Raw genomic sequence first — 20,156 nt, 5'->3', positions numbered from 1 at the left:
TTTTTGGCGGTGAGCAGGCATAAGAAGAGGAACAAACGAGATTGCCGTATTACCATATTAGGTGCAAAATGTTTGCAGACCGTTATTTGTCAGAGGAGTAGTTAAGGAGCGGGGATAACAGCAGTGAACTTTTGACAGCAGCAGCCAGCGATGGGTGAGGCGAGCTCACTAGGTGAATTGCTGATAAAAGGTTCCCTTTAAGAGGTTTCAAACAAAGGCAAAATATCAAACTACATGACATCAGTTACAAGCAGCGACACTGTCTTGCAAAAGTATTTACCCCCTTGCTTGGTGTTTTGTCCTGCTAAATAATGTCATAACGGCCAGAAGTAATGTACACACGACAGCTTATTCCGAAAAGTCACCTGAAAAGTTGGGTACTCAACCTACAAGCAGCCGCCACTAGATAGCAATTGAAACAGTTGTATAGCAGTATGCCATAAGCGCTTTCTAGTGGTGACCGCATGAGTCAGGATTTTGTAAACTAACTCTGTAGGGGATACCAGAATTTTGGTGCAACTCACAAAAGGTGGCATTGCAGGATAGCACCAAATGTGTTTTTAGACTAATAATCCAAAATGACATTGAAATACCTAAGTTAATATTTACAACATCCATCAAAAATCATCTCAGTCCCCAAGCAGAAGTGTTTCCCATTCTTCCGCCGCTTCATCAATTTCAGCATTTGACCCAATAACAGAACTAGTCACTAGACCTCTGTTCTTCTCTCCCTACTACCTGCATTAGTGATCCTACTCATCTAACTAAAATATTTCATCTCTCTTCTAGAAACTTCCCTCATCTATCATGCTGTTGTAATAAAATTAAAAAAACCGCAAAAACATCTCTTGCCCCGTCCTGCGCTGCTAACCACTGACCAGTCATTGCTAAACTCCGGGAACACTTGGACTATTCTTGCTTGAGCAGCGATCGCTTTTGTCCCCTTACAATCTGGTTTGCACACTCTACAGAAACTGCCACTAAGGCCTCAAATGATCGGACAACTAAATCTAGTGGTAACTATTCTCTATTGATTCTTCTGGATCTCTCTGTAGTGTTTGGCACTGTAGACCACCACCTCATAATCAATATGCTCAGTAAAGGTCAATGTACACAAGACAGCCACTGGGATAAAATTGCTTCCATATGAAGAGTTGCAAGGCACAAACTACTGCAGATGAAACAGAACACAAAAGGCTCGTCTCAGTTCCCCAAATATATCTAGAGGACCCCTAAAATGTTTGGGATAATCTGTAGACTGATGAGTTAACGTAACATTTTGCAAGATATGTTTCTGTTTACATATGATGTAAAGCTAAGACCGCATTCTACCAGAAGAACATCCCAACAGTCAAACATGGTGGTGGTAGTAGTACGAAGGCTGCTCTGCATCTGCAGGACCTGGATGACTTGTCAATTAATGCAGCCACGAATTCTGCTCTCAGAAAATCCTGAAGGAGAATGTCCACCTGTCCGTTCACGACCTAAAGCTCAAGCGAAGTTGGGTTATGTAGCAAGTCCACCTCTGAATGAGAGGAAAGAAACAAAAATAAAAGGTTTTGAAGTAGCCGACCCCATTAAGATGCTGAGACAAGACATTAAAAAGGCAGTTCATGCTCAAAAATGCTCCAATGAAGCAGCAATAAAAAAAAAAAAAAAAGTGGGCCAAAATTCCTCTACAGCGATGTAAAAAAAACTCATCACAAGTTATTGCTGGACTGCAGTTGTTACTGAGAAGGGTGACCACCAGTTATCTGGTTTAGGCGGCAGTTACTTTTTCACATGGATGACATTGAGGATAAAGATTTAAAACCTATAAATGAAACGAACGTTTAAAAGCTCAATTTTGTCTTTACTCGTGTTTTTATCTTATTAAAATGAGTTGATCTGAAACAATTAAAATGTGACAGATCAGCAAAAATGAAAAGAAATCATGCGAGGGGCAAATCTCTTTTCACAGCACTTACACGCGTTACTGTGTGGCTTCTGTGCTTTGTAAATGACGTGTGCTACCTTCACATCGTATATTTTTATATGCGTTACTATAATAGTTATTCATAGACAAGTGAGCGTTTTTGTAGGCGTTATTGTCTGTGACTGATGATTTAGGGCCCATCATTGGAGTTTTTATTTATGTAGCTAAACCTATCAAAGTATTTATACATATGAAAACCTTTGTTGTATTGCTTCAATGTACAAAACTAAAATAGAGAAAAAAAAAGAAAAGCAAACTTTGCAATTAAAAATATCCCAGTTTTGTGCCTGCAGCTCCAGTGCACCCTAATCTGTCTGGGGTGATGTACAGAGTTCTGTGCATGGTCTAACACTGCGGGCATCTTACAGGGTTAAAATAAGGTCACCTGTAACTGTTGGAAATTATGGCACCGAAAAGATGGAAGGATCTTGTTGGCTTTTGACTTCTAACATCCCACAAGTCAGAACTTTTATTTCAACATTGACCTAGCTGTATGTAGAGGTTTCTGTGCAAATTTGCAACCAACCCACCACTTGTAAACAAAGAATTTCAGTCTAACGCAAATAAATTTGGTTTTACAAAACCCCACCCACAGAAAATCGAATAAAAAAAATTAATATACCTGCGTGGAATTTTAGGCACGGACAATTTTCAAATCCACTTCATGCCCTATATTTTGTAAAATTCACCCTTTGACATCCACGTGCCTTTGCAGTAGATTTGTGGCCATATAAATGCTGGAAATGTGGATTCAAAAATCGGCCAAAGCAAGACCTTATTATATATCTTCTCACATTTTGTCCTCCCATTAGGGGGTTTAACTATAATTACACTGGCCTATCTTTTTACACCAGTACATAAAAGGAAGCGAAAATTAAATGGACTTAAACTATGAAGCTGCCTTCCACGTTCTGAGTTCTGGAAATGACAAATTGAGAGAGATCCTCCAAGGATGTGTCTATGGGAAGCCATGAAAGGTTTAGCCACGGTCTCATGACAACCACTGCCACGAGGCATCTGTATCAATGTACCGAAATAAGTGAAACCCAAATGGTAAAGTTATAATCCAGACAATAATGTTACGTGGTTCCTTCTGTTTTAATATTAATAAAGGCAAACACTTGTTTTCATATAAACTGTACTGTACATGTGCCAAACCCAGACAAAGTCTCCCTTTATACAAGATCACAAGCAAACATTGAATATCTAGAAAAGGGAAAAATCAGTACAAAAAAAAAAAAAATGCACAAAAAAATAATGGAATATTTTCTTTTCTTGTTGGATACCTGTGTCGGCAGAAAGGAAGATTAAAAGAAATAAAATAAAAATTCATTTAATGAGGGAGGGTAACCACATTATCTTCCAATCTCGATCAGTCCTTGCTGGTAGCATTTAAATACAGGGAGGCAGGCAAAGTTGGGGGATGCTGGTGATTCTTTAAGGGTTATATCCAGCTTCAGACACCTCCCTATGTGTATCTGGGACATACTAACAAGTAGTTGGCATGTAATCTCTAAATACAATTGGTGTGTGGAGTGGAGTCATCCTTATAGGGAACACAATGAAGAGTCCTGGAGTTGATCGGAGGTTAGATCCTCTGCCGGTAACGCAGCAGTATAAGAGGTCATGATTTGTAGAACAGCTCTGAACTTCAGTTCTCTTGTTGCTCTCTGGCTGGACACACCAGTAAGTGCCTTTGACAGGAGTGTGCACAGCTTTCACACCAACTAAATCGATGGAGCTGATGGTGGCTCGAAGACTTAACCGGTGATTCAATCCGTAACACTTTTTAAAATCAAGAAGCCGGCGAGTGTCTTCTTTAATGTTAGTGATTGAGTGTCACATGGGTGCAGCACACTTCCAAGAGGGGAAAGGGGGGACACCACACATCCGAATCTTCACTGAACCTCCCACACATGATATAACAAAACATGTTTGGTCTCTAAAATAGGGGTGAACTTCCAGTTCTGTCTCCACATACAACAATCTATCCCTCGCTCTCCTTTCCATTCACCCTCTTATTTCTTCCGCTTGCGCTCCCTGCCATTGTTGTCAGGTTCTGGCTCAGGGGCCTGGTGCTTGCGATGCCTCCTCTGGTAAGGGTGTCCTGGGAGGTGTTTACTGAAGAGGTCTTTTACACACTGCTCAGTTTTTTCTAGGCAGGATAATTGCTGGCTTCCTGGCTCAAAATACAGCTCGGCATTTCCGAATACCAGTTTAAGATCATTGAGAAATTCCTGCACGGTCTGATAGTTGAAACAGGAACACTTGCTTTGCATTGTCTGGAAGTCCATAGGGGTTGACACCACTTTCAGATAATTCTCATCCTCATCTGTATTCACTGGCTCCCTGAACACCACAATTACAAGAAATTATTTAGTTGAGTCCTTTAAGACTAAGTGTAAACTGTAGGTTAAACTTTTGCAGCAATCCTGCAAGTTTCTTTTAAATCTTCTCTGGGTATGTTCACACGGCTTATTTTCAGGCTGATTTTGGAACAGAAAAGCCTTGTTTTACGCTCCAAAATACACTTGAAATAAGTCTGCACTGTTTCTCATGGGGCTTGTTTTTATGCTATGAATTCAAAAAACACCTAGTAAAAAAAAAGTAGCATATCACTTCTTGTTGGAGCTGATTTTCCATTGAACACTAGGACTAAAGCCTTAAAAAAAAAAACTTCAAATTAAAAAAGGTTCATTTTCAGCTTCAAAAGCGGCTGAAAATCAGAGGCTCTTTTCTCTGAAAACAGCTCGATGGTTTTCAGCCGTTTTTGACTTTGTGCCTTAACATACCTGAATAGTGTTTGAGGACAAATTTTTTTTTTTAAAAAAAAGCTCAAAAACCCCCAAAAACCTTTTGTACACCAAAATGTAAATGCAAAAACCAGGTGTCCAAAAAAACAAAAAACAAAAAAAAAAAAAACAAAAATTAAATGTTCCCTTTTACTTATTCCGTGTTTGGGTTCCAGTCCCGGCTTTGACTAAAAAAATACTGATCAATTCTGTATAAAAGTCACACCCGTGGCTACAGTTTCCATTCTTAACCCCTTAAAGAAAACCTTTCACCTCCCCATACATGTGCAGCAAACCCTGCACAAACCCTGGGGCACTTGACATTTTTTTTTCTACCGCCCTCTGTTTAGATATCGGTGCAGTTATATTTGGCGCCCGATATTTAAATAACCCCCTAAACAGTCAACGGGGCGTGTACTGTCAAGGGGGCGTGTTACTATGGCAGTGACACTGTCCAAATCAGATATTGACAGTTGCGCAGCATATGAGAGTGCGCGATTGCAGTCTTTTCATCCGAACAGGCAAGGGGGTGTGGCAGTACTACGGACAGATGTGGAGAGAGCACGGATACACGCTCTCATCTCTTGAGAGATCAGTCTTGTACTTTGTCTGATGAACTGGCAAGGGGGAATGTCACTGCTACAGACAGTGCATGAGGTAGGGAGCGCTTACACTGTCCGTAGCAGAGACACACCCCCTTGCCAGTTCGGAAGACAATACAAGACTGATCTCTCGCAAGAGCTGAAGAGATGAGCGTGCATGCGCGCTCTCCTCTCCACGGCTCTGTCCGTAGCACTGACAGGCCCCCTTGCCTGTTCAGGTAGAAGTCATTGGCACCCTACGATTGCAAATCGCAGGGTGCCGATGGGGTGAGAGAGGGAGCCCCCTCCCTCCAAAACCACTTGGATGTGGTGCTCGCTATTTAGTGCTGCATCTAAGGGATTAAACGGGTGAGATCGATCCTACCCATTAGCGCAGGTGTCCAGCTGTCTTTAGACCACCCGACACCCGCTTTAGCCGGCACAGGACACCCGTGTCGGGCTTATGTCAGAGCGCCGTGAAAAGGCAGCGCTCTGGCATAAGTACCCTTAACGGCTGCCATGAAAAGGTGTATAGATGGTCGTTAAGGGGTTAAGAGTCATTAATTTTGATTACATTAACATTTTTGAACTTGCAGAGCATCCACTAAAAATAAATAAAATTAAGGCTTAAGTTATACTAACCTGAAAGGCCAGCTGAACCGATACTTTATGAGCTTACATAATATCTCTTCACACTTCTGAAGCTCCTGGTTCTGGCGCCTGGCGGTTGGTTTGCTCCGACGTATCTGGGGAGAGAAAACCGTAATTGCGCATTAGGAATAATACTGATAACAATGCACCCGTGTGACCATTTCTTGCAGGATGTAAGTTATTCAGGCAGATCTGACAGGTTGTCTATGTGGTAAACAACTATATTGTTGGCACCTAATTATCAAAAATACAAATCATAGACGTACAACCTATTTTAACTGTTCTACTCGTTTTAGATCTGAATGCCTAGTCCTGGGTCCTACACTTCTTCCACAAGTGTAACATCTAAATTTTATAAGCATCATTTGAATATTCTGTGAAGAGCTCTAATGGATAGGTACACGACTATAAGACATTACCACTGTCACAAGACATTCATTCCAACAAGATGCCACAGGTATTTACTCTGGAGTCAGGGTGGGGAAAAGAATGCATGGTACGGGTATCAGCAGAAATGCCAAGCATTTATCTTTCTAAGAACATGGGTTCTAGGACCTGGCAGCGTCACCCCTGTAACATTGACTGGAACAGATTAGGAAGAGAATGCAGAATATAACCCATTTATTCAAGGTTACTCCCGAAGTCAACTTAATAAAAAAAAAAAAAAAAGTCTTTATATACAAAACTAGCCTTGGCAAAGTTATACAGTACAAGTTTAGATAACTGAACCCTTGCTACAGGGCTGAAGTAAAACACTGCTGATAATGAAGAGACATTTAGTTTATATACCAATGGTAGGAAATCTATTAGGGTATGTGCACACTATAACGTCAATTACGGCTGAAATTACAGTGCTGTTTTCAGGAGAAAACAACTCTTGCATTTCAGACGTAATTGCTCGTACTCGCGTTTTGCGAGGCGTCAAATACGGATGTAATTTGGAGCTGTTCTTCATTGGATTCAATGGCTCCAATTACGCTCCAAGAAGTGTCCTGCACTTCTTTCCTGCACTTCTTTGACGAGGCTGTTATTTAACGCGCAGTCTTTTGACAGCGACGCGTAAAATTACAGGTCGGCACACCCATTGAAATGAATGGGCAGATGTTTGCCAACGTATTAGAGGCTTTTTTTCAGACGTATTGCGAGACGTAAAACGCCTCCAATACGTCTGAAAATAGGTCATGTGAACCCTGCCTTAAGTTTATTGCAAAGTACGGACGGTTGACTTAGTCGCCAAGGGGCACTGAAAGAGGATGGATAGGGCTGACACCTGACCCTTGAGGGAGCCCAGGCAGACCGTCCTGTAGGAAGGAGAGCAAGTGAGAGGGAAAACTACATCAGCTGAAACCTCCTCTTAACACTAACAGAAAAAGGACTTTAAGTTCGGTGATCGATCCAGGAGGAAGAGCGCTTCTAGCCTTAAGCATGGTCTTGAGCAGCGGTACCCAACCATTTTTTTAACCAAGGACAAGTGTTTATGGGTCAGTTCACAACTTGCGTAAATATCGCGGATTTTGCGCTGCATAATACAGTAGCAGCAAAGTGGAAGAGACAGAACAAATCTCATCCACACGCTGCGTTAATAGTGAGCGGAAAAAAAATAATCAGAAATTGACATGCGGTGTGGCGTTTTATTCCACAGAATGTCAATTGTATTTGCTTAAACGCTGTTTATTTGTTGCGGGTTTCCCCATTGAATTCAAAGGGGAGGTAAAACCCACAACAAATAGCAGTTGTGTTTATTGCAGCGGAATCACAGCGAATCCGCCGTAAAAAACATAACTCAGAAAAAAAAAATAAAAAAATCCTACTAAAGTCTGTTTCTTCCTCCCATGTAACCGCCACTGTAGCCAATCACAGGCTGCAGCGGTCTTCTCCATATCACAGGCTGCTCAGCAGTTTTCCGCAGCGGACATTCCGGTCAAAAAGAACCACAATTTGGTGCGGTTTTTGCCCGGAATTCCCTGTGGCCACAGGGGAAGGTACCAGATACCACAGCCCAGTAACAATACATGACCCGGTATTGGTCCACAACCCGGTGGTTGGGGGAAATCACTGGTCTGGAGTACTTGATCAGAGGGAAAAAAAAACAAAAAAAACCTCTTGCTCTCCGTATGGCTGCTAGAACAGCCACGCCGTTAAGTTGTTTAAAGAGGCTCTGTCACCAAATTCTCAAATCCCTATCTCCTATCGCATGTGATCGGCGCTGCAATGTAGATAACAGTAACGCTTTGTTTTTTTTTAAAAAACGTTCATTTTTGGCCAAGTTGAGCTATTTTATATATATATGCAAATGAGTTTTGAAATGGACAATTGGGCGTTTTTTTCGTTATGTCCAACTGGGCGTGTATTGTGTTTTTAACTGGGCGTGTTTACGTGTATGACGCTGACCAATCAGCATCATACACTCATCTCCATTGATTTACACAGCAGCGATGTGCAGCCACATACACAGAGATTAACGTTAATCAAGTGTCCTGATAATGAATACACATGACCATCCAGCCTGGACGTCATGTGTATTCAGAATCCTGACACATCTGACTTTTTTCTTTGAGATTTCCAGCAAGGGAAACAAAATCTCGTTTACCTCCGTAATCTCGCGAGATTACGCGTGGCTTGCTGTAATCTCACAGAAAAGATTCAGAAGTGTCAGGATTCTGAATACACATGACGTCCAGGCTGGATTTCATGAGTATTCATTATCAGGACACTTGTGTATGTGGCTGCACATCGTTCTAGTAAGAACACTATGTGCTGTGTAAACGCATGTAGATGTGTATGATGCTGACTGGTCACTGATTGGTCAGCGTCATACACTTAAACACGCCCAGTTAACACAATACACGCCCAGTTGGACATAACGAAAAAAAAAACGCCCAATTGTCCATTTCAAAACTCATTTGCATATATATATAAAATAGCTCAACTTGGCCAAAAATTAACGTTTTAAAAAAAAAACAAAGCGTTACTGTTATCTACATTGCAGCGCCAATCACATGCCATAGGAGATAGAGGCTCTGTCACCAAATCCCTAACTCAGGTGGAGGAATGGACAATGAAAAAGAAAATCATCCTGGAGGGACAGATGCAAGGGGGCATCATCCAGTAGTGTAACCAGGTTGGCGTACCAGGCCAATCTGGAGTGATAAGGATCACTGGGACGCCTCTGCCTTGATCTTCTTGAGGATGCGAGGGAGAAGCGGATGTGGAGGGAAAATATATGGATACTCGAACTGGTGCCATGGAATTAGTAGTGCGTGCACCTCCAGCACCAGGGGATCTTGCGTCGGGACACGAAGGCGGACAGTTTGTAGTAGTGTCTGGAAGCCATGAGGTCCACATTTGGGAGACCCCACTTGGAGCAGGTTTCTCCGAGGACCTTTGAAGGAAGCACCCACTCTCCAGTGTCAACCCATTCCTGGCTGAGAAAGTCAGCAAACTATCCTGGTTTCTTGACTGCCAAGTGCACTGAAAACGTGTGTCTGCCCACTTCAGGATTCTAGTAGTCTGACATGGCTGCATCACTAATAGCTACGCCTTAATGGTTCAGGTTAGCGACAGTTGAGTTGTTGGTCTGAACCCTGATTTGGTGCCGTGCCAGGAAATTGATCCAATGGCAGAGATAAAAGGGCCTGAAGAACCCAGATGTCGATTGGGAGGGAAGGCTCCTGAAGGGACCACAACCCCTGCACCATACGGTTCTAAAGAACCCTTACTGGTCAAGAGTGGCATCAGTCAGCAGGACCAGCCAGTGGAGCGATAGTAAGAAGTGCCCTAGGGTCAGTTTGGGGGAGGGAACCTACCAACTCTAGGGACTGAAGGGTAGGAGAATGGTGTAATCCATGGTAGCCGTGGAATTGTTCCAACAAGTTAGAAAAGCTTACTGAAGGGATCGGGTGTGGGACTGGCCATTCACAGTGTCGAACGGAGCTCAGGCAGAGTTCTTGGAGAGAACGGTCTTTTGTAGGTAATAAAGCTATTCTGAAGAGAGCAGGATCTTGGCCTGAGCTGTGTTGAAACACATGGGGTTACTGCTGAAAATAAAAAAATCGAGGGGCATAGAAGAGAATTCGATCTTGCAGCTTGTGGAGACTACCGAGGCATCAGAGATGTGGGAGATCCAAATGTCCCAAAAAAGGAGTTACCCCAAAATAGATGTAAAAAGGTGAAGGAGGCTCACCGAACAAACAGTGGGCTAGTCACTCCCGCATGGCAGCATGTGCCCTGTTGATGAATCTAATGTCGTAACGACAAAGCCAGGTCCAAGTTCGCTTTTTCCCACACTTTGAAAAGTGTTGGAAATCTTTGATAAAGGAGTTGGGCTCTATGCGACTAAAGCCTTCTTGTAGTGTCGTAAAAAGTGGCAGGGCAGATTGAAAAATATGGAGTGCGGGTAAAATGCCATATTTATTAATCAATTTATGCCATAAAACTGGCATTTCCCATATAAACCTTCCTAATATGTAGCCCTACTTTACCATTTAAAGATTAACTGTACTTTCAGAAAACTTTTGATATGTCATAGAAACATCAGTGGCTTTGATCGGTGGGGGTCTGGGTGCATCTCGCCCCACCATCGCTGAAACCAAGGTGCAGCAGCAGTCAGGTGAGCACTCTGCATCTTCGGCTGGGATAGACTTCTGGTCGGCCTGAACACAGGCTCACATAGAACGTCTAGGAGTCAAACAATCCCAACGAGGGTGCCGGTTAAGTTGCTGAGCACTTCTGCACTTTTTTCACAGATGGTGGGGGGTTTCTGGACAGACCCCCCACCAATCATAACTTCTTATAGGTTTTAACGACATATCAGAAGTTTGTTGAACGTAAAATTACTTTAAATTGATTTCAATAACCCTACTAACCAAGACTACCACCCTCATTGCTTACAGAAAGGCATTTAACAGAACAGTTAAATGCATCTATTTAACCACATACAGCATCAACACGCTTTTCACCAGCCATGTGAATGATGCAGAGGTCATTTTTAGTGAATTTGCATAAAATTAAGTATATAGAAGGCGCTCTACACAAATATCCTAACCGTAAACTGCTGCAATTATCACAATCAGATGTTTGTTAAATGTTATGATGCCCAGTCATTAAGTATATATATTTTTTTTTTTACCCAAGCAAGCCCATGGCAGCCAGGAGGAAGTAATGCTCTGCAGTGGACCCTTATTACGTTTCAGACTGAACAGCAAGGTCATAAGGGAGAGAAAGACAATGCAAGATAAGGTCATCCGCACTAATGCTATAAAAAGAAATACGCTCTCTATGTTTCTGTACACAAAGATAACAGCCCATTCTCCCAGTCATAACTGAAAGGTCCATTCTAGACAAAATTCTACAGAAAAGTGCAGTGGAAAAAGTTTTAGGAGGTGAGCAAGAGTGTTACATACCACCTCATCTACATCGGTTCCATTCTCCTCTGGTGCGTGCTGCTGTGAAGATCTGGTGGCCCGATTCTTTTTTCCTGGTGGACGCCCACGTGGACTCGTGCGATTAGGTTTGCTAGCCTTTCCCTTAGCTGCTTTGCGAGATCTCACTAAAAAGGGAACACCAGAATTAGGACTTTTTAAGACTCTAAATGGATGCTGAAAGTTTGACAATCCACACCACTATTATGAATCGGAGAGATTAAATAAAGTGGTAAATACATAAAGAGAGCAATAAAAGCAATTCTCAACTAAGAAGCGACATTGTTAATACAACATTGCCACCAAACTAAAGTCACTACAGTAAAAGGAGAGCTGCAAAGTTTCCATAGAATTACAATTGATCCCTGTAGACAACTGGGAATGGGAGGAAGAGGGGGGAAAGAAACCTACATTTGTTCCCTACATCAACCCCCTCCTGAATTAATGGCTGTGACACAGCTGCTGCCGGTGAGAGATCAGTAGACTGCAAAACAAAAAGAAGGCCACACAGCAGGATCGCACAGTTGCCAAGTAAATCATTGGGAAGTTAACGGACACAGGGTAGGAGGCAAACACGTGTCATGTTACGACTATAGGTCTAAACCGTGAACTTTAACTTCTTCTGCCTCCCAGTAACTGCATTCCCCAGAGGCGGCTGTCACAGGCACAGAAATGCTGATCCTGTTCGATCCCTCCGCTTTCATCTTTATGTCCTACACTCACATACAAACGTGTCTCTTGTAAATGAAACGACGTCCGACAGAATGCCCGCATGGCATGCTGTGTGTGCACAGGCCAACAATTCCCCATTTTCCATAATCCCACATTGCAAAGCTTATTGCTTGGGTTAACTCCTTATCGTCAAAAAATAAACCACAAAGCTAATGGGTAATACAAATGTCCAGTCATAAGAAATTGATGGACTACCCTCAGGATAGGCCATCAATAGGTGATCCGACTCCCAGCAAATCGGATGTTTAGAAGCACTGCTTCCCTTTCATTACGGTCACTGCTCGTACTGTGAATCACCAACATTTGTAGCAGTGATTGAAGTAAATAGTAGAAGGCTGTAATACTCAATGGGGGGGGGGGGGAATGCTGTAATACTGTGAACCGCTCCTATAAGTGTGTCGACAGTTCACAGTACAAGAACGAACAGTAATGAAGGGGCTGTAGCGCTCGTACGGGCGCCACGGCACCTTCAAAAACGCTGATTGGCGGGGGGGGGGCGGTAGTCAGTCCCCCACTGATCACATTGATGGCCAGGCCACTATTTTTTTTTATGACTGGACAACTTTAAGTTAAGCTCTGTTAACACTGCGTTCTGCTGAAGGGTTCTATCGGAGGTTTCCGTCAGGTTATCCCCTCGGCGGAAAGGCAAACAAACCTCAGCTTCATTTTCCCCTCACCATTGAACTCAATGGTGACAGAAATCTAGCTAATGGTTTCTCACTGTCACCGTTGTGACAGGGTTCCGTCGTTTTGATGGAATAGTGCAGTTGATTGCCTTTCCGTTGAGGGGTTAACCCGACGGAAACCCCTCAACGGAAGGGCAACGGTGATGTGAACAGGCCCTTACTGGTCATCCAGAGCATTGGTATAATCATTAAATAGGTACAATTTGCAGCCATATAAGGAAAGGAGAAGAGTTGCATCGTTCACTAAATGTGACTGTCTAAATGAAAACTGGTTCATTAATCCCTTTTACATACACTCGTCCCAATATTATATAATTAGCATTAAAAGTGAGTAAAAAGGAAATATTCACACATACATTTCCTTGTACAGCAACGTCCAAGGGTACGTTCACACTTACAAGAAGAAGTGGCTGAAAATCACGGAGACGTTTTCAAGGGTAAAACAGCCTCTGATTTCAAGGGGTTTTGTAAACTGTAAATGAAGCGCATGTGCGGAGTTTTTCAGGTCTGATAAATGACGTACAAAAATGCCTCAAGTGACATGCTGCTTTTTACGAAGCGTGTTTTTATTTTTAAATCAGACAACTTTTTAATGCATTACACCTCAAAATACAGCTGACACAGTAAAGAATATCTGTTTCCAATAATACATAAGACATTCACAGCAGATCATAACCTTTGTCATATTATACAGACTCTATACCCCTTATACCACCGAAGAGTACCAATCCCTTCCATGAAGTTATTTAGGAATCCTTCACAAACAATTCCCCACACCATCTCACATGCCTCGTACCTTAATATAATTAAACTGTGTGTCACAGCTGTATACAATCCAACACATCTCTCCATGAACCCCTTACCCCCACCCCCCAAAACCCCTTTCCGTTCCCGACTGCAGTACTTCGCACCCTCCTATTCACTCTAAGCCGATTATCTTACCACAGTATACCCCATATCATATGCATTCATTAAAACACCTTCTGAGATCCCTTCTAGTGCAACCAATCCATGACTTTGCACCCATTTTCCCCAGTATTTGTCATACTTGTGCAGTGCCCCGCGCTTAAGATATATTCGTTTTTCTAAAGAGATCGTATGATTGACCGCTTACCAGCTCAGGTAGGCCCGGAGGATCCCTTGGTAACCAATATTTTGCAATCCGCTTTCTTGCATACCAGCACTTTTTTTTTTTTTTAAGAGACATCAGTTCAGCTCTATCTCCCCCTCCCCTCCCCTCCAATGCACCCCAGAAGATATACCTTAGGATCGAACGGAAGATCCCTCCCATACACCCTGTTTAGCATACCCCGAACCTCCCCCCAATACCCGTGTAAAGCTACATATGTTTCAAATCAGCTCCATCAGACGAACATCTAAGCCGCATTTGCCATAACACCTTAGACGTCATACACCCTATGTATCAAAAACAGTTGCGAGCATCTCTATGCGCTATGTGAATGGATAACTCTTTCGGAGACTCCAATATTTCCCCCCATTCCTCAGTAGTAAGAGCCCCAACATCCCCTTACCATTTGCCTTTAATCTCCGCCATAGAATACCCCAAGAACTTTGTGAGTAAAGTGCACTTCTCCATTCCTTAAAGTGTTGCAGTTGAGCCGCAAAATAATATACACAAGCATTTGGTAAAGCTAATCCTCCCTGTTCTGTCGGCAATTGCAGATTTTCTCATTTGATCCTAGGGATCCCCCTCTTCCATACCAAATCTGTAAACAAATTGTGTATCCTCCTGAACCAATACTTAGGCAACCACACTGGGGCATTATGTACAACATAAAGAATCTGAGGCACAAGAACAATTTATCAGATTTGCGCAACCCAAAGCAGACAATGGCAGTCCAAGCCAAAGCTTAATCCTATCTTTCAATCTCCCCAACAGGGGCTGCACATTCAGAGCTATAAATTCCTGTACCTTCGCCGAGACCCGAACTCCCAGGTACTTAAATTCCTTCACACAAGGTATAGTCACCCCTCCCGCAACCAGCGGTGTAACTAGTGATGTAAGCGGTAACAATCCAGACTTACTCCTCAAGGACATTCATAACCTCAAAGTTTTCCACCCACCCCCAAACAAATTTAAAAGTGAAGGCCAATAAAACCAACATGTGTTCTGAGAGAAAAAAAAAAAAAAAGAGAAGAGATCGTGTATGGTCATTTGGAGACCAAAATATTAAAACATGGTCCCCGGGCTGGGTGTTCCTTGTTCAGTCTGTTTTAAGAGATAGCCCACCGTATTCGATCCTATAACTATTCTTTCAATTTCTTTATTTTTAGAAGAGTGGTCACATTATAATCCCACATCAATTAACACGTTGAAAAGATAGAGTGCAGAGACACTCACTAATACCACACACATCTGAGCTTATAGATGATGGTCCTATGTTAGTTTGCATCAAGTATAAACATTTGGAGTTGTTACAAACCTAGAAATTCAAAGTATCCCTTATCAAATCAACATTATATTGAAAGGCCTCTTATAAACGGCCGGTTTACGGCTTCGTTTTGAATAGAGCCGTAATTCGGGACACTAAGATTTATGGTGCCACTGTATGTCCCAATTTTCATATGACGCCATACAGGATTCCATCGGACGTTATATTGCACAGGTGAGGGAAGGATTGCTTATAGAGGAGAATATCTGACAGACCTCGCATGATGAAGTACCATACAGTGGCAATGTCAAGTTGTGGCAGCATTTTTATTGCTCTAATGAATCTAAATTTCCAAATCCAGCAGGCTGATCAAAAACAAGAGTAATGTACAAGTTCAAACACACATTGGAGATGTACACAACCGTAAAAACATTTTTTTTATAGTAATGGATTGCAAAAACCTAAATTTTTATCTTTGTGGGAATAAAAAAGATAAAAAATAAAAAGTTGCAAAACAGCCACTTCCCTTCATAAACTAAGTTTAACACACTTACACCTAAGGCCTACTGCATCTTGGTCTTCTTCACTCTCTGCATCTTCGTCATAATCCTCCTCATCATCATCCTCCTCCTCCTCCTCTTCATAGTCTTCCTCCTCCTCGTCGTCATTAGTGGAATCTTCTGCATAATTCCTTTATAGAAAGTAAAAATAAGAAGATATAGGCTTTATGAAAAGCAATGCAAAAGAAGCAGATTTGGTTGGACAGCCTCTTGGAAATAAATGCCAATAGAGAATTTAGAGTAACAAGTGGCAGTGAGCCCTTCCCCTGCTACAAAGAGGTTCTTGCTGCGATGCTGATTTCAATAGGTAAAGTTAAGGCCCTTTTACAAAACCCCATTCACATACTGGGAAAAAAAAAAAATCTGCAGAGGTTTAAGGAAAAAATCGTATTCCGGTCTCAAACATTTAATCTGGATCTTTGCAACCCATTTACACCACTATAAGAGAAGAATTTGCAGTTCTGTGTGAACATGGCCTAAAAATAAATATATAGATGAGCGGTGTTGTCACATTTAGAAGTTAAGGCATAGGTCCTCACCTGCCCCGAGAGCTGCGTCTTTGTGTTGCTGGTTGGCAAGCAGGGCACAACCATTCTCCATCAGGTATGTTTAGGAGCACCGGCCGCAGACAGAAAAGGTGGAATGCTTTATTACACACGTCACAGAGGATCAGTTTGTCATCCTCACCTGAACAGAGAGAAACATGACATCATACATCAAAAAAATGTTTCAAGTGCCTAAAATTTAAATAAAAAAATAAAAAGAACGGTTACAATACCTTTCTTGCGACAAACTTTACAGCGGGCATTTTCAGACGACATGTCCCATTTGATGCACGCGTCCAACATCCCCAGCAGTACATGCATACGTGAGAATGTTTGTGCCTCCCGTATTGCAGTCTTCCATTTCTCCACCGCTGATGCCACCTGTAGGACAGAACACACGCATAGAGTGATTCATAGATTATAAAACGGAGCAGCCCAAAAAAGTATATAATTACTGTACCAACCAGAATAAAAGTAATGGCCAATTTAATTCAATCCAAACATTTGAGTGTCAAATTTACTAAACTGATTTTTCCAAAAAGCAAAATAGATTTTACCGGCACGTCAGAAATAAACTAGGGACGTCTCATGTTCTCCCTTCTAATCATTCGCTGCTATTTAACAGTGGATTATTCTACAGGGTTAAAGTGAAATACCCAGAGAATATAGAGACTTATCTTGTCACTATCTGTCAGGTTCAGCCATGCAAGCAATGCACATGGACACTGCACTAAAATAACAGATCCCAAGAAAGAAAAATCTCTATCCAACCTCAAATCTTTTCCTGTAAAACGATAGCTAGTTAATGCCACCTGAACTAAAAGCCTGTATTCAGCATTGTGCTCAGACTTCACAATGAATCATATCTGCAGTTTAGACCAATTCCCTATGTATTTTTCCATTTGTATAGAAGGCTTCAATCTACACAGCAAAGGACTTCAGATGCTTTAGCAATGTACTGCCACCATGTGGACATTCCAAATATGCGGCAACTATGAGAAACATCCATGGTAAACTTACGCATTGAGTATTTGTTGCAGAATTTCAGTTGCGGAAACCGCTTAGAATACAATGAATAGCGAATGTTAAGGCCGGTTCAACCTCAAGATTTTTACATTGTGTGCGAACCAAGCCTTACAGCTTCAGAGACGGACTTTGGGATGGCCGTAAAAGGGGAGCTCCCATCCAAAACATAAACAAACGTCACTTTCACCTTCACAAGGATACCGATGTTAGAATGGAAAAATGTTTGGAACATAATCAAAGGGCTCGGGAAAGAGCCATACACACAAGGGAGAATCTAAACTAAGCAGGCATCCTGACAAATAGACACAACCTGACAGCTTTAAAACGGCATCACACTTGATGAATAGAGAAATATTTTGTTGTAGTGCAACGGGCTCAGCTGCTAGACATTAACCCCTTAGTGACCAGCCCATTTTAGGCCCTAATGACCAAGCTATTTTATTCGTTTTTCTATAGTCGCATTCAAAGAGCTATAACCTTTTTATTTTTTCGTCTACATAGCTGTATGAGGACTTGTTTTTTTGCGGGATTAGTTGTGCTTTTTAATAGCACCATTTTTGGGTACATATAATTTTTATATTAACTTTTATTAACCTTTTTGGGGGGGGGATTATAAAAAAAAAAAACTGAAATTCCGCCATTGTTCTATGCGTTTTTAAATTGACGCCGTTCACTGTGTGGAGTAAATAACACATTACCTTTATTCTATGGGTCGGTACGATTACGGCGATGCCACATATGTAGAGCTTTTTTATGTTTTACGACTTCTGCACAATAAAAACACTTTTGAACTAAAATGATTTGTTTTTGCATCGTCGCTTTCCAAGAGCCGTAATTTTTTTATTTTTCCATCAATGTAGTGATTTTTTGGGCTTGTTTTCTGCGGGACAAGACGTAGTTTTGATTGGTACTGTTTTGGGGTGCATGGGACTTATTGATTCATTTTATTACTTTTTTGGGGGGCAATGGAAAAAAATTTCAATTTCGCCATGGTTTTTTGCGTTTTTTTTTTTTACGGTGTTCACCTTGCGGTTTAAATTACATATTAACTTTATTAATGGAGTCATTACGGTCGCGGCGATACCATATATGTGTACTTTTTTTTTTTTACACTTACTAAATAAAACCACTTTTTATGGAAAAAAAATGGATTTTTTTACTGTACTTTTTATTAATAATCTTTTTGACTTTGATGACTTATTTTATTAGTCCCACTAGGGGACTTTACTGTGCGATCTTCCGATCGCTGCTATAATGCTCTGGTATACTTCGTATACCAGAGCACTATTGCCTGTCAGTGTAAATCTGACAGGCAATCTGTTAGGACGTGCCTCCGGCGCGTCCTAACAGGCATATGTCCAGGGCAGACCTGGGGGCTTTTATCAAGCCCCCGGCTGCCATGACACCCTATCGGAGACCCACGATTGCATTCGAGGGCCGCCGATGGGTGACAGAGGGAGCGCACTCCCTCTGTAAACAAAGTTAAATGCCACGGTCGCTATTGACGGCGGCACTTAACGGGTTAAACATTAGACAGCAGAGCCCCGACTCCAGCCTGCACGGGAGTCCCGTGCAGGACTTAGACTAGGCCGACGTGAAAAGGTGTCAGCCTAGCCTAAGGCCCCTTAGTGACCGACGTAAAAAGGCGTATTGGTGGTCACTAAGTGGTTAAATCAGCCTCTTACAATCTTCAATGCTGTCATGTAAAGACTTGTTCCTGGTGACCAGGAACATTTCAGAGAATAAAAGGACAAGGCTGCTTCTCACAGAAATTACTGCATGGTGGCTATGTTCCCACAGGTTGGATACGCTGCATCAACATATGCAGCGTATGAGACTTAGAACCTGCAGGGAAATCCGGACAAAAATCTGCACAATTCGGTGGGGATTTTGGTCCTGAATCGCCGCTGCAGAAAACAGGGGAGGAAAAAAAAAGCCAATCTTTACCATACTGATGCTGCAGCCCATGTGACCGCTAAAGCCTGTGATTGGCTGCAGAGGTCATGTGGGATGAAACTTTATCACCGGAGGCCAGGCTGCATGGAGAACAGCCGGGGAAGAGAAGGCATCACTATGACAATGCCAGGGGTAAGTATAGACTTTATTTTTTTTTTATTGAATTTGAAAAAGTTTCTAGTTTATTTATTTTGAGATTTTAGCAGCAGAATCTCACCTTTTCCGAAACAAAAAACCCTCAACATTTGCGACTAACTTCCCCACTGAATTCAATGGGGGAAAAAAAACAAATGCAACAACTGCACCGCAGGTTAATTAATGAACGTTTTTCCAAAGCGTGTGGATGAGATCTGTTCAAATCTCATTCCCTTTGCGGTTACTGTAAGTGCTGTGGATTCTCCACACAGAAATACGTTGCGGAAATTCCGCAGCATTTACGCTACGTGGGAACCCAGCCTAAGGCCTCATGCACACGGCCGTGCCTGTAATCGGGCAGAGCTGGCCACCCGCATTTTCAGCCCGTGCTCCCATACAAAGTATGGGAGCACAGACCGTAAAAAGTAAAAGATAGGAAATGTACTGCAAAAGACAGGACACTTCTACGGGCGGACACCTTCCATAAAAAACGGGAAGGTGTCCAGGACAATACGGACAATTTTTACGGTTGGGTGCATGGGGCCTAAGTGCCGAATTCCATTTGGGATGGAATGATTAGAATCTACAAGGGACTAAATCACTGCAGACAAGCAGCGTGACATCACCCACAGGTCCTTCAACCTTGTCGTCGGACAAAGATACATCGGCTCCAGGCATCCAAAAGGTTAATATGCTCGTCTCTA

The 20,156-nt window shown here is 42.2% G+C and overlaps 1 protein-coding gene across 1 annotated transcript in view; it reads right to left on the bottom strand.

Moving 5' to 3' along the window:
• Nucleotides 1–3,054: 3,054 nt before the first annotated feature.
• Nucleotides 3,055–20,156, bottom strand: part of BAZ1B (bromodomain adjacent to zinc finger domain 1B) — a 49,538-nt gene continuing 32,436 nt past the window's right edge. The window contains exons 14-19 of the mRNA XM_075854132.1: nt 16,569–16,716; nt 16,330–16,477; nt 15,785–15,921; nt 11,402–11,547; nt 5,991–6,094; nt 3,055–4,324 (exon numbers count right to left, since the gene is read on the bottom strand). Coding sequence (XP_075710247.1) covers nt 3,994–4,324; nt 5,991–6,094; nt 11,402–11,547; nt 15,785–15,921; nt 16,330–16,477; nt 16,569–16,716 — 1,014 coding nt within the window. The 3' untranslated portion in view covers nt 3,055–3,993. The remainder of the gene's footprint in view (nt 4,325–5,990; nt 6,095–11,401; nt 11,548–15,784; nt 15,922–16,329; nt 16,478–16,568; nt 16,717–20,156) is intronic.

This window comes from Rhinoderma darwinii, chromosome 2, assembly GCF_050947455.1.
Source record: "Rhinoderma darwinii isolate aRhiDar2 chromosome 2, aRhiDar2.hap1, whole genome shotgun sequence".
Lineage (NCBI taxonomy): Eukaryota > Metazoa > Chordata > Amphibia > Anura > Rhinodermatidae > Rhinoderma > Rhinoderma darwinii.
Note: the sequence above shows the minus strand (reverse complement) of the source record. Positions and strands in the feature narration are given on the sequence as shown.